This window comes from Musca domestica, unplaced genomic scaffold (assembly GCF_030504385.1).
Source record: "Musca domestica strain aabys unplaced genomic scaffold, Musca_domestica.polishedcontigs.V.1.1 4, whole genome shotgun sequence".
Lineage (NCBI taxonomy): Eukaryota > Metazoa > Arthropoda > Insecta > Diptera > Muscidae > Musca > Musca domestica.
Window position 1 is genome coordinate 18,938,675 of NW_026712328.1, and position 12,242 is coordinate 18,950,916.

The 12,242-nt window shown below is 31.3% G+C and overlaps 2 protein-coding genes across 3 annotated transcripts in view; both read right to left on the minus strand.

The window, feature by feature from the left end:
• The window catches only part of LOC101887830 (uncharacterized), a 227,799-nt gene that overhangs the window by 766 nt on the left and 214,791 nt on the right, over positions 1–12,242 (minus strand). The window contains exon 4 of the mRNA XM_020039846.2: positions 2,593–2,741. Coding sequence (XP_019895405.2) covers positions 2,593–2,741 — 149 coding nt within the window. The remainder of the gene's footprint in view (positions 1–2,592; positions 2,742–12,242) is intronic.
• Positions 2,593–12,242, minus strand: part of LOC101887659 (syntaxin-1A) — a 215,056-nt gene continuing 205,406 nt past the window's right edge. The window contains exon 4 of one of the 2 annotated variants that reach the window (XM_020039847.2): positions 2,593–2,741. The gene's annotated coding sequence lies outside the window, so the exon portion shown is untranslated. Of the gene's footprint in view, positions 2,742–8,094; positions 9,469–12,242 lie in introns of those variants that run through there. The other variant, XM_059126938.1, reaches the window with a different exon arrangement.

Sequence of the window (12,242 nt, forward strand, 5' to 3'; positions counted from 1 at the left end):
TTGGCAATTTTCAAAAAAAAAAAATCCGTTAAAAATTCTGCTAAAATCTAAAAATTACCGAATGTAGCCGTTATATTAGGGTCTATACGACGGCGTGGACCTGCATAAGCAACTTTTGTCATAAGCCATTACAACATTCAAATGCGAAACTTGAATCGTTAAATAATGTGGCTAAAATAATTAAAATACCGAAGACGTGGACCAGCACAGACAATTTTCTGTCATGGGCTGTAGTATCCATTACGAACTTCAAATAGCAAATTTTAAAAATTCCGTTACGAGCTTCATAATTCAGGTGAATAATGTCGCTAAAATCATCAAAATACCGAATATCGGGAGGTGGTGTTATATGGGGGCTATACGAAGGCGTGGACCTGCACGTACAATTTTCGGTCATAGGCTGTAGTATCCATTACGAACTTTAAATACCAAATTTTAAACATTTCCGGTGAATAATGTAGCTTAAATCACCAAAATACCGAAAATATGGATGTACCATTATATGGGGGCTGTACCAAAACGTGGACCTACATGATCCATTTCCAATACCAAAAGTCCTGCAGACATAATGTACATTTGGGTAAAATTTTATCAATCTACTTCATTTCGTTCGGAAGCTAGAGTGATTTCCACAGACCGACGGACATCCCTAAATCGACATAACGTTTTATGCTGATCAAGAATGTATATATTAAATATTTATGTAATATATATATTACGACGGAATGGCAAATTTAATATATCCTTCAAACTATGGTGGCGGTAATAAAAATTCAAAAACTATTTTATGGAACTAATTGTTGAAAATTATTTGAATATATCTGGCTATTTATGTTGCAATCGTGACCCGAACGCTAGCGTGCATACTTGGCCATCGATGGTTTAAATACAGCCTTTCCCTGCAAGCAAAAAATATTCCGGAAGTCACTTAGAAGTCAGACCAAACAATGTAATTCATCGCGGAAGTTGCATCCTTCGGAAAGAAATGAACCACGCCCGCGATAATTTAAAGTGTGACTAAATAAGCGAATACATCGTTACTTCTGTGTATAGAGAAGAGAGCATAGCGAGCATTCTTATCACTGCACCACAGCATCACATAATCCTCAGATAGAATATAGACTTACTTTTGTTAAATTCGTAAATAATTATAAACTATCGATCCGATGGAAGTCAAGAAATAGTGCCTGCACACGTGACATCTTCCTTGGTGCCACAGACGTTTTGTCTATGAAATTATATTATTTTGAAAGAAGAACATTGTCCTCTAACAATAATGAGATATGGATTGGCAATTGCTTATAATTTCGGTAATTAACGAAATTTGTCCGTATGTTAGTGATAAAAATATAGTCTTTATAATTCTATGTCTTTGATATAGTACAGTATAGGCCTAACGAGAGAAACAATGTCGTAAACTTTTAATTTCGTTTTTAAGCGTCCTGTACAAAATGCATGGCAAGCAATTTTGTGGCGTTAGTTAAAATTTGTTTGTATTCGTCACACCTACAAAATTAGAATTTTTTGCTTTTTCTCGTGCATGAAAAATTTGTTTTTTTTTTTGGAAAACGATTTTTGTCGAAAACGATAACAAAAATCAGAGAATCCTACTGCCATTCGTGAATTGGTATATATCGGCGTACATCTTTTGGTACCACAAACCTCTAGGAAAGCTACTAAGACTATAGGCGATGAAATGTATTATCCTAACTTCGAATATCGTAATATTAGTCAGAATTGCACATCGAACCATGAGAAAACCAAGATCAAACCAAATGCTTTGGTTCTTCAAAGATACTCTACGTAACTGTGAGTGATGAGAGCTTCCGAGAACTTGACTTAGTGCTCTTTCTGACTGTTCCCGAACGTGAAACAAAATTTACCGCCCAGATCGTGCGATTTAACGCCTTTAGACTATTCTTTTGTTTGGCTATGGCAAAGCACATGTTTATACAGAAAAAAATTAAAAGGTTTCTAGTAAGAAATTTTGTAAGAATGACAAAAGTAGCAGCTTCTTACTGGAACTGGAACACAGCCATTATAATTCAAGAAAATCTTTAACTTTAGTAAAAACAAAAAAAAAAACAAGTAAATAATCTGTAAGTTCGGCCGGGCCGAACTTTGAATACCCTCCACCATTAAGAACGAATATTGCAATTTTCAAAAAAATAAAATCCGTTAAAAATTTTGTTAAAATATTTAAAATACCGAATGTAGCTATGCACAGATCAAAACGTCGACATACATATCCCATTTTCAATACCAAAAGTCCTGCAGACATTATATAAATTTGAGTAAAATTTTATCAACCTACTTCATTTCGTTCGAAAGCTAGAGTGATTTCCACAGACGGACAGCGGACGGACGTCGCTAAATCGACATAGAATTTTATGCTGATCAAGAATATATATACTTTGTGGGGTCTAAAATCTATATTTCGAAGTGTTACAAATGGAATGACAAACTTAATATACCCTCCATACTATGGTGGAGGGTATAAAAAGAATAAATAATGCACCTGTAGCATAAACCCTCACACACGTGTGCTTTAATATTTATGGGTACGAAATTATATTATCATAACTTACTTACATTGCTATATATTTAAGGCTATCACAGTGTATCTTATACTCCATTGGCACAGAAGCAGGTAAATTTAATATCCTCCGGAGTGTATCACGGATACGTGTCGTACTGAAATAATCAGAGGCAGTGCGATTCCAAACGGATAAGGTGCATTCCTGTATGTGACAATGAAAAGATGAAAATATATAATTAATGATTTCAATTTTAAAAGGAGATTGGAAATAAATCATAGATTTGACAAGAATACCACGACGATGATGATGATGATGATGTCAACGAAACCATTGGATAATTCTCTTACCATTTTTATTCTATAGCTGTCTCTTTAGAGAAAAAAAGTAAAAAAACTGTTGTTTTGTTTTCTTTTTTCTTTATTTAATAATTTTTATTACCTTCATCAATTGAATATTTATTGAAATTAATATTTGTTGTTATTATTTCATTTGTTTTTTTTTTGTTGGTTGTTTTCTTTTTTTTTGTTTTTGTATTAGACCAATTAATTGCAGTTTGTTTTTGTTGTTGTTTTTTTAATCAATCCAAATAAAAAAGGAAATACTAATGTAATTAATATAAATTGTTGTTGTTGTTTTTGTTAATTTTACTCACGTTTCTGCATGTTTATATATTTTCTTTTATTACTAACACTTAACTTGTAATTCAATAAATAACTAATATATTTTGTTGTTTGTTTTCATTAATATTTGTAAATTTTTAATATATATTATTTTGTTTTTCATTTTTTGTTTTTTAATTTATATTTTGTCTAAGGAAAGAGAAAAATATATAAGAGTTATTTTGTTTCTGTTAATTTCATTTAAGAATGTTTTTTTTTCAAATTTTTATATATATTTTTAATTAAATTTTTTGTTAAATATATATTTATTTAATTCTTTTAACAATAAATGAGTATTATTTTCGCTAATTTATTTAATTATGTTTTTGTTGTTGCAATAATAGTATTGTGATTTTATTTTGTTGTGTTTGTAAATTATGAAATGTATACACTCGAGAAAAAAGACTGTATGTGTGTGTGTGTGTTTTACTTATGTAGAGAAGACTAGGAGAAATGTGCTTTAGAAAATGCAGCAAAATTACAGACATGCTTAGAACCCACTTGTAGCTATTATAGAAAGGTATTCTTTTTGATTGTTGGAATAGTCAGCCGATGGTCCAATAATGGCAATATGCGGAACATGGCAAAATAATAAGGTGTTTCATCAGATCTACATAATCGAATTTATTTTAAAAAATTATTCGCTTTTTGCTTAGGGTATATCTTTGACAGATCTCAAATAAAGACATTTGTTTTGACAACTAGTCTGATGGTAAACTGTGTCTAATTATTATGCCCTGATATCCTGATATCCATTTACCTCAGCTGATGACTAGACAATTTGCCAAAAGTAAAATACATTGTTGTGAATGAAATCGCAGTACAAAAGATGAACAAATAGACAAATATTATAGCGCCATATATCATAAAAAATAACAGCAGTTTTTCACGAGTTGTTAAATTTTTAAAATGTCAAAATTAGTCTACGTTTTGTTAACTATTTCACAACAAGTATTTTGACAACTAGGGTAGATCTATGGATAATGAAAATAGCACCTACTTTTCCTCGAACTGTCAAAATCGAAAATAAACAGATAATTGAAGTTATTTCAATCACAATGGTTGGCGTTCTTCGCGTTGAACTGTGCAATCGCTCAATAAAGAGGAGATTTTCAATATGTCAAACTTTTTACGTTTTGTTAACTATTTAAGAACAAGAATTTTGACACCCAAGGTAATTATCAGCTGTGATAAATGTATTACTTTTTTTTGGGTCATAAATTTTATGATCAGTAGTTGTTGTTCATAGATTAAAAGACTAGATACGATCATAGAATACATGTTAGATAATTATAATAGAAAAGGTTGTGGGCTAATCATGTATAGGGAAATTTAAGGAAAAAATGTTTAAGAATTTCATCCAATTTAAGATTCGATGAAGCAACTCTCTCCATCAAAATAATATTTAATAGCGGTTTTGATTATTGGTTTGTTGTCATGGTCGTCCTTTTCTATTATTTTTGTATTGCATAAATTTATATGCATATACAGGGAGAGTTAAAAAAAATTTCAGACTGCTGTCATTTCCAAGCCACTCGCCCGACAGCTGTTGAAATTATTCCACTGACAGCTCATTATATTGTTTACAAGCGTATAAAAGCATTTTGGTGAGAATTTTCCAGAAAAAAAGTTATTCGTGATGGAATTCAAGCGTGATAGTGTGATTTCTTTATATTTGGCTGGAAAACCACAAATGGCTAACGTAAGAGCACTCCAGCATTTAAATGTGAATAAATCTTTTGTTTCTCGTACCATCCCTCGTTACCGTGATACGGGTAGCGTAACCCGACGTCAAGGAAGTGGACGGAAGAAAACAGCAACATCAGCAGAAATGGTTCGAAAAGTAAAGAAGCGACTTGATCGAAACCCGCATCGCAGTGGCTGAAAAATGGCTGTGAGCTGAACATATCGCAATATTCCATTCGGCAAATATTGAAAAATGAGCTCGGGGTAAAACCATTGAAATTCCAAAAAGTGCAAGAACTTACACCGCAACAGAAAGAAAATAGACTCAAAAGAGCTAAAGGGTTGCTTCGCTTGGCCGAAAGTGGTGAACTGCCGAATTTGGTTTTATCCGATGAGAAAACATTCGTTGTACAGCAGTTTGTAACCAAAAAAATGAATGAAAAGAATGGTTACAAAATGAGGTTCTTCGCTTCATTTCCAGCGCACAATGGCCACCAAAATCTCCGAATATCAATCCGTTGGTCTACTGTGTCTGCAGTATTTTGAAAAGCAAGGCTGGCACTAAAAAATACCAAAGTGTTGATCACCTCAAGCAAGCGCTTCGCCGGGAATGGGCCAAAATACCGCAGAGCAACATTCGGGCAGCGTGTGATGGTTTCATTGGCCATGGTTTCAAGGCCATAATTGGTGCCAATGGTGACCAATTTGAACAAATCTAAATTTATTCTTAGATTTGATGCTATTTCCGACAGTTTTTGCTTTCATTCAATAACATTTAAAAAAATGTAAAAATTATGGCGTTGGACTTTGTTGCAATTTTTTTTTATCTCACCCTGTATATGTATGAAAATATTTATGATTGGAGGTTTTTGTTTTGTCCTAAACATATAATTGTTGTTCTTCTTGATTATGGAATACAATTAGAAATTAGACAAATAAACCAATTTTAATTTACATATCCTGTGGTTAACTCCATCAACTACCACATACACGAGGAAGTGGCCGATGTGTTAAATGACAAGTGTAACACTTTTATTGTTGTGGCTTAGCATCTTCTTGTTATTGTTCTTGCTTTTGAATGGTAAACAATTGAAATTGCACATTGTTTGTTGTTATTCGTTTGAATACATAATTTATGTTGTTGTTGTTGTATTTGCTAAAATTTTAATTGATTTTTACTCGGTTATCTGTCGTTTGTTGTGGTTCGGGTTTTGTATGGTATTTGGTATGTTTGAGTTTGCAGTACATATATATGTATAATATTGTATATAGGCTAAAGTTGCTTCGTCATTTGTTGTTTGTTGTTGTGTTTTGATTTTATTTTGTATATATTATTTAAAATATTTCATATGTATATATATTTTTTATAAGTTTGTTGTTTTTTATGTAAATTTGTTTTTTATTTGTTTTTGCTTCTTTTAAATATATGTATGCATATAATTTTACATACACACATATAACTGTATTTACATACATGTGTATATAATTATATATGATTCACTTTAATATTCAATTTAAATTTGAAAAAGACTATTATTGCTTATTTTCCGATATAAACGTTATGATTTGTGTTTGTGTGTGTAGGTGTGTGGGTGTGTTAGATATGGGTAACATCTCACAAGAGTTTGAAAATTTAATAAAAATATGTAGTAAATTTAAATTTGCTGGATTGAAATTTAATAGAAACAAATACATATCTTGTTTTGAAAGTTCCCATTAGATTTTCCTAAATATTTTTAATGTGTTTTTGTTTTATTGTTGTATTCTCAGTGGGGTTATTGTTGGTGTTCGATCCTTGACTCAGTTTTCACATACACATATATAGGTTTTTTTTCGTAATATGGAATTTTGCATGTTTTAGTTGTAGAGAAATAAAGATTCTGAACGAAATGTCGAAATGTTATGTTTTCATTTTTGTTTTGCTTTACTGTAAAGAAACCATATTTTTAATTTATTGATATATATTCGACCCCACATAAAACTAGCTTTTTTTGAAATATTTGATATGCTTTTGTTTGGCTACATACTGCACAGTGGGGTCAATACAAGTTGGTTCTTTACTCAAACACAAATTTCAAGAAGATAAAAGGGTTAAAGAAAAAGGCAAAAACAAAAGAGGAAAACTAATAGAAAAAACCATTCTATCCATATTTTTTTCGGAATACAGAGAATCGAATTGGCAAATATTCAATTCCAAATATTGGAAAAGGACTATTTTTTAGAAACGAAATATTTAAAGTAACACTAACATAATGGCATAAATCAATATTTATTTTTCATGTTTTCTTGCCTGTCAATCTAAAATAAAGTATTTCCTTTGGTTTTTTGGTAATATTATATCATAACATTGTGCTATTTTGTTGATGCTAACTGTTTGCTGGGTACATTTTTTGCGGTTTTCTCTTGGGTTTTTGTTTTTTGTAAAATTTATTACAATTAAATTGGCATAATACTAAAGATTTCGAATATGCAATTTGATTTGCATAATATTAAGATGACATTTTGTGGGTTAGATTTAATTTTTAACTGTTGTTATTATTAGTTTTAAATCTAAATGTATTAATTGATCTTTTGTGTGTGTTTTTTGGTTTTATTATTATTTTTTTGTTATCAATGACATTTTTAATTTTTTTCTTTTAAATATATGAATACACAATTACCTATAAGTTTATTCGTTTTTTTTTTCAAATTTCCCCAAAACACGTGGCATTATTTTCCTTGTTTTTTATGTTTTATTTTAAAAGCAAATCTTTTATATTAAAATTATAATAATAATTACACATTAACATAGACACTGAGAAGAAAATAGCTTTAGAATTACTTTTTACCTAAAATTATATAAATCTAGTTCTAATTTTGTATGGATTTTTCTTGATTTTTTATTTAAGACATAAAGAATTGCAAGCTATTTATTTCCATGGGTGGAGGTATGATTTAATTGTTTATTTTTTTTTTTTTTTTGGATAATTTATAACGAAATTTCTTGGAAAAAACTGGAATAATTGGAAAGGGAAGTAACAGTTATTTACATGTACACATAGATCATTTCAAATCTTCTTCTTCGCTCTTGTATTTTATATAAATTTACAAATTTTATTTTATATATTAAAAAAATTATTACACTTGTATTCATTAAAAAAAGTAATAATGTTAATCAAATAATATGAGAATAAAAAATCATAAATTTAATATACTACCACACAGAATCGATTTATTGTTTTGGAAAACATTTAAGTATCTGGGAAAATGATTGTTCAACGATGATTCATTGGCCGACTATAGCACACAATTTAATTTCCAAATTCAATCGTTTTGAATCGTTTTCACACACTTCTATTTTGGTCTATTCTATTTGGGCCACCCTGATCAATGGTCATGACGTTCAATTTAAGTATTAGCATTAATCCTTTATAAAGCTCAAGATTATGACAACTACTAGAACAATAAAGTGACAGATAAAGACGAAAATAATATTTTGTAGTAGCGATTACCCAATCTCTGGTATAAATGAATGCCACTGCCTAAATGAGTGATTTTTTCTACCGATATTGTTTAGGGTTTTTTCTCTTTCAGAGGCTGGATTCTTGTTCCATGAAAATATGAAAGGAAAAATATTTCCTTTATAAAATTTTTCATTTGGCATTTCTTTCCTTTATAAAAGTTTTCATTTCATTTTCATAGAACAAGAATTGAGGCTCAGGACCGGAAGATCTCCGATAGAAGTATTAAAACTTAAAGCGGATATGGAAGAAAGAGAAAATGATCGAAACTAGTGTAAATCTCCTTTGTATCTCTCATTTTTTTTCACTTTATAAAAACTTGTAGATCTAGAATCGCGGATTGGTGACAGGTTTATTTTGAAAGTTTGGTTTTTTTATTTTTCAGGACCGGAAGATCCCCGAAAGAAGTATTTAAACTTAAAGCGGATATGGAAGAATGAGAAAATTATCGAAACTATTGTAAATCTTCTTTGTAACTCTCATTTTGTTTCTCTCTACAAAAACTTGTAGATCTATAGTCGCGGATTGGTGACAAGTTTATTTTTTGAAAGTTAATTTTAAAACCTAATGTGAAAATATTACCAAATATTCAATTACTCACAAATTTTTGGGTAATCCAAAATAGCTATGATTTTGGATCTAAGCCCCATTTGTAAGTTGAACTTACAAATTTCTTTTATTATATCGCCTAAAAATCTTTTTTCATATTTTTAAATAACAAATATTTAATATTTTTCTTAAAAGTGTAATAAAAAGCAACAAATCTAAATTAAATTTTGGCAATCAAACTTTTCACATTATTGTTGGAGAACAGTTTCCATGATTTTTTTTGTTGCTTTATGGCATGTTGCTGCCCTTGATATTATTTGCTTAAACAATACCACATTCTGGCAGGCGTGCAGCATAGCAGAACCGAGAGGTGGAAGGTAATGTGACTTTCAACACTTTTTTGTTTGTTCTGCTTCTGTAAAATTGTTTAATAATTTAGCCAGCTCCTCTTTTGGCACTTTGTTGCTGAAATTGTTGCCAACACTTGGTTGCTACTCCTCCATCTTTGCTCAGATTCCATTTCTGGTTACCGGGCTGAAACAATAAAAAAAGGAAAAAACCATATGGTACAACTGTACAAAGAGTTCACGTTAAAATGAAATTATTGTGTTGAAGAGCGCGCGCGTTCGGATTGTGTGAATCTTTTATAACAAACCATTTTCGATGCTCTGTTGTTTTGGTTGAGGACTCTTTCTTCTTATTACCTCACGTTCCATTGTGATTTTTCATATTTTAATTTGTTCCATTTAAAAAGCGAAATGCTTTTAGTATTTTGGCAAACAACAACAAAAAAAAACCTTTCTCTTTTCGTTCGTCGTACTCATGCGTTTAATGTAATTATCATTTTTGTTCGGAGTCGTAAAGTATATTTGACATGGCCTAACAAGTGAGCCTTTAAGTATGCAATAAATTTGTTACAACAAATATATGTTCTGTATGAAAATTATGTAAATTTGAGCGAAGGTGAATTAATTTAATATATTTTCATGAGGTGTTAATTGGAGAAAGTATATTTTTTAATGTTTATTTGGTAAACAAATAAATGGAATTGTTTTAATATCCTCCATGGCAAAATTTAAAGGATAAATAAATTTTAGCATTTTGTCAGAGATGTCCATAAAGTCAGTCATAAAATATTGAAGGCCAGATTTCACATTACGTTAGAGTAATATAAACAGTGAAATAAAGAGGTAAAAACCTTATATTTTTTAGATTTTTATACCACATTTTAAAGCGCTCCAAACTATTTATAAATTTAAAAGAAGAAGATGTTTACTATACAGTACTATATTATATATTTTTTACTATATTTATTTTTTAGTTTTTACTACATACTACACAGCGTTTCGTTTTAGTTTCATATTTCTTGGTATAAAAGTATGCCATATACAGGGTGAGATGAAAAAACTGCAACCAAATTCAGACTGCTGTCATTTCCAATCCACTCGTCCGACAACTGTTAAAATTATTCCAGTGACAGCTAATTATATTGTTTACAAGAGTACAAAAGCATTTTGGTGAGAATTTTCGAGAAAAAAATTTATTCGTGATGGAATTCAAGCGTGATAGTGTGATTTGTTTATATTTGGCTGGAAAACCACAAGTAGCTATCGTTAGAGTACTCCAGCATTTAAAAGTGAATAAATCTCTTGTGACTCGTACCATCGCTCGTTACCGTGATACTGGTAGCGTAGCCCGACGTCAAGGAAGTGGACGGAAGAAAATAACTACATCAGCAGAAATTGTTCGAAAAGTAAAGATGCGGCTCGTGAGCTAAATACATCGTAATATTCCATTCGCCATTGAAGCCATTGAAATTTCAAAAAGTGCAAGAACTTACAACGCAACTGAAAGCAAATAGACTCAAAAGAGCTAAAGAGTTGCTTCGCTTGGTCGTAAGTGTTGAACTGCCGAATTTGGTTTTTTCCGATGGGAAAACATTCGTTGTCCAGCAGTTTGTAAACAAACAAAATGATCGTGTTTACTTGCCAAAGAGGTCAGCTGAAAATGTGCAACTTCGCTTAGTCATCAGAACTCAAGCGTCGCCATGGTGATGGTGTGGGCCACCATAACAGCCGACGGTCACTCTCCGCTCGTATAATTCGACCGTGACATCAGAATAAATGCCGAATAGTATCGCGAAAATATTCTGGAGGGTGTATTAAAACCTTGGGCAAGCAAACATTTTGGCCACAGAATGGTTTCACCGCCACCCCAGAATGGTTACAAAATAAGGTTCCTCGTTTCATTTCCAGCGCACAATGGCCACCAAAATCTCCGGATACCAATCCGTTGGATTATTTTGTCTGGAGTATGTTTGAAAGAAAGTTGGCACTACAAAACACCAAAGTGTTGATCACCTCAAGCAAGCGTTTTGCCGGGAATGGGACAAAGTACCGCAGAGCAACATTCGGTCAGCGTGTGACGGTCTCATTTGCCGTTTGAAGGCCATAATTCGTGCCAAAGGTGGCCAATTCGAACAAATCTAAACGTATTCTAAAATTCGATGCTATTTTCGACATGTTTTGCCTTCATTCAATAAAATTAAAGAGAGTAAAAAATTACGGCGTTTGACTTTGTTGCAGTTTTTTATCTCACCACGTATATATGGGGGCTATATCCAAATCTGAACCGATCTCGATAAAATTTGGGTAAGGTATTTCTGTTCTGTATTTAATATGTTATCCCAAATATAGTTGTTACAGAGTGAATATTACGGCTGAAAAGGACAAAAATATCAAATCAGATGAACAATATATGTGGGAGCTATAGCTATATCTGAACCGATTTCAATATCTGATTTGGTCGTGTGTGCAAAATTCCATACTAACTGATACTGATATTACACGTTGGGTGCACAATATTCGGACGAATATATATATATATATATATATATATATATATATGGGATAAATTGTGACCGATTATCTCCAATTTCAAAAGGTTTCGTCCTTGGGTCAAATAAATAACTTGTGCATAATTTCATCTGGATCGGGCAATAAATGCGACCTTGTTTACAAAAATACATGGACAGAGAGACGGGCGGACATGCATAAATCGACTCAGAATGTGATTCTATACAGATCATCAAATGGCACTCTGGGTCTATCTCGTTTCCTTTTTGCCTGTTACAAACAAATTCATAAATACATAAATGGCAGGTAAATGACAGCCAAAATAAATTCAACTTTTTTATGGACATACGATAATCCTTGCATTATTCTAATAATTAACTAACCAATGATAATTTAAAAAAATATGCAAAGAAGAACTATTATTTTTTTTAATTATTATTTCCATTAAAAAAT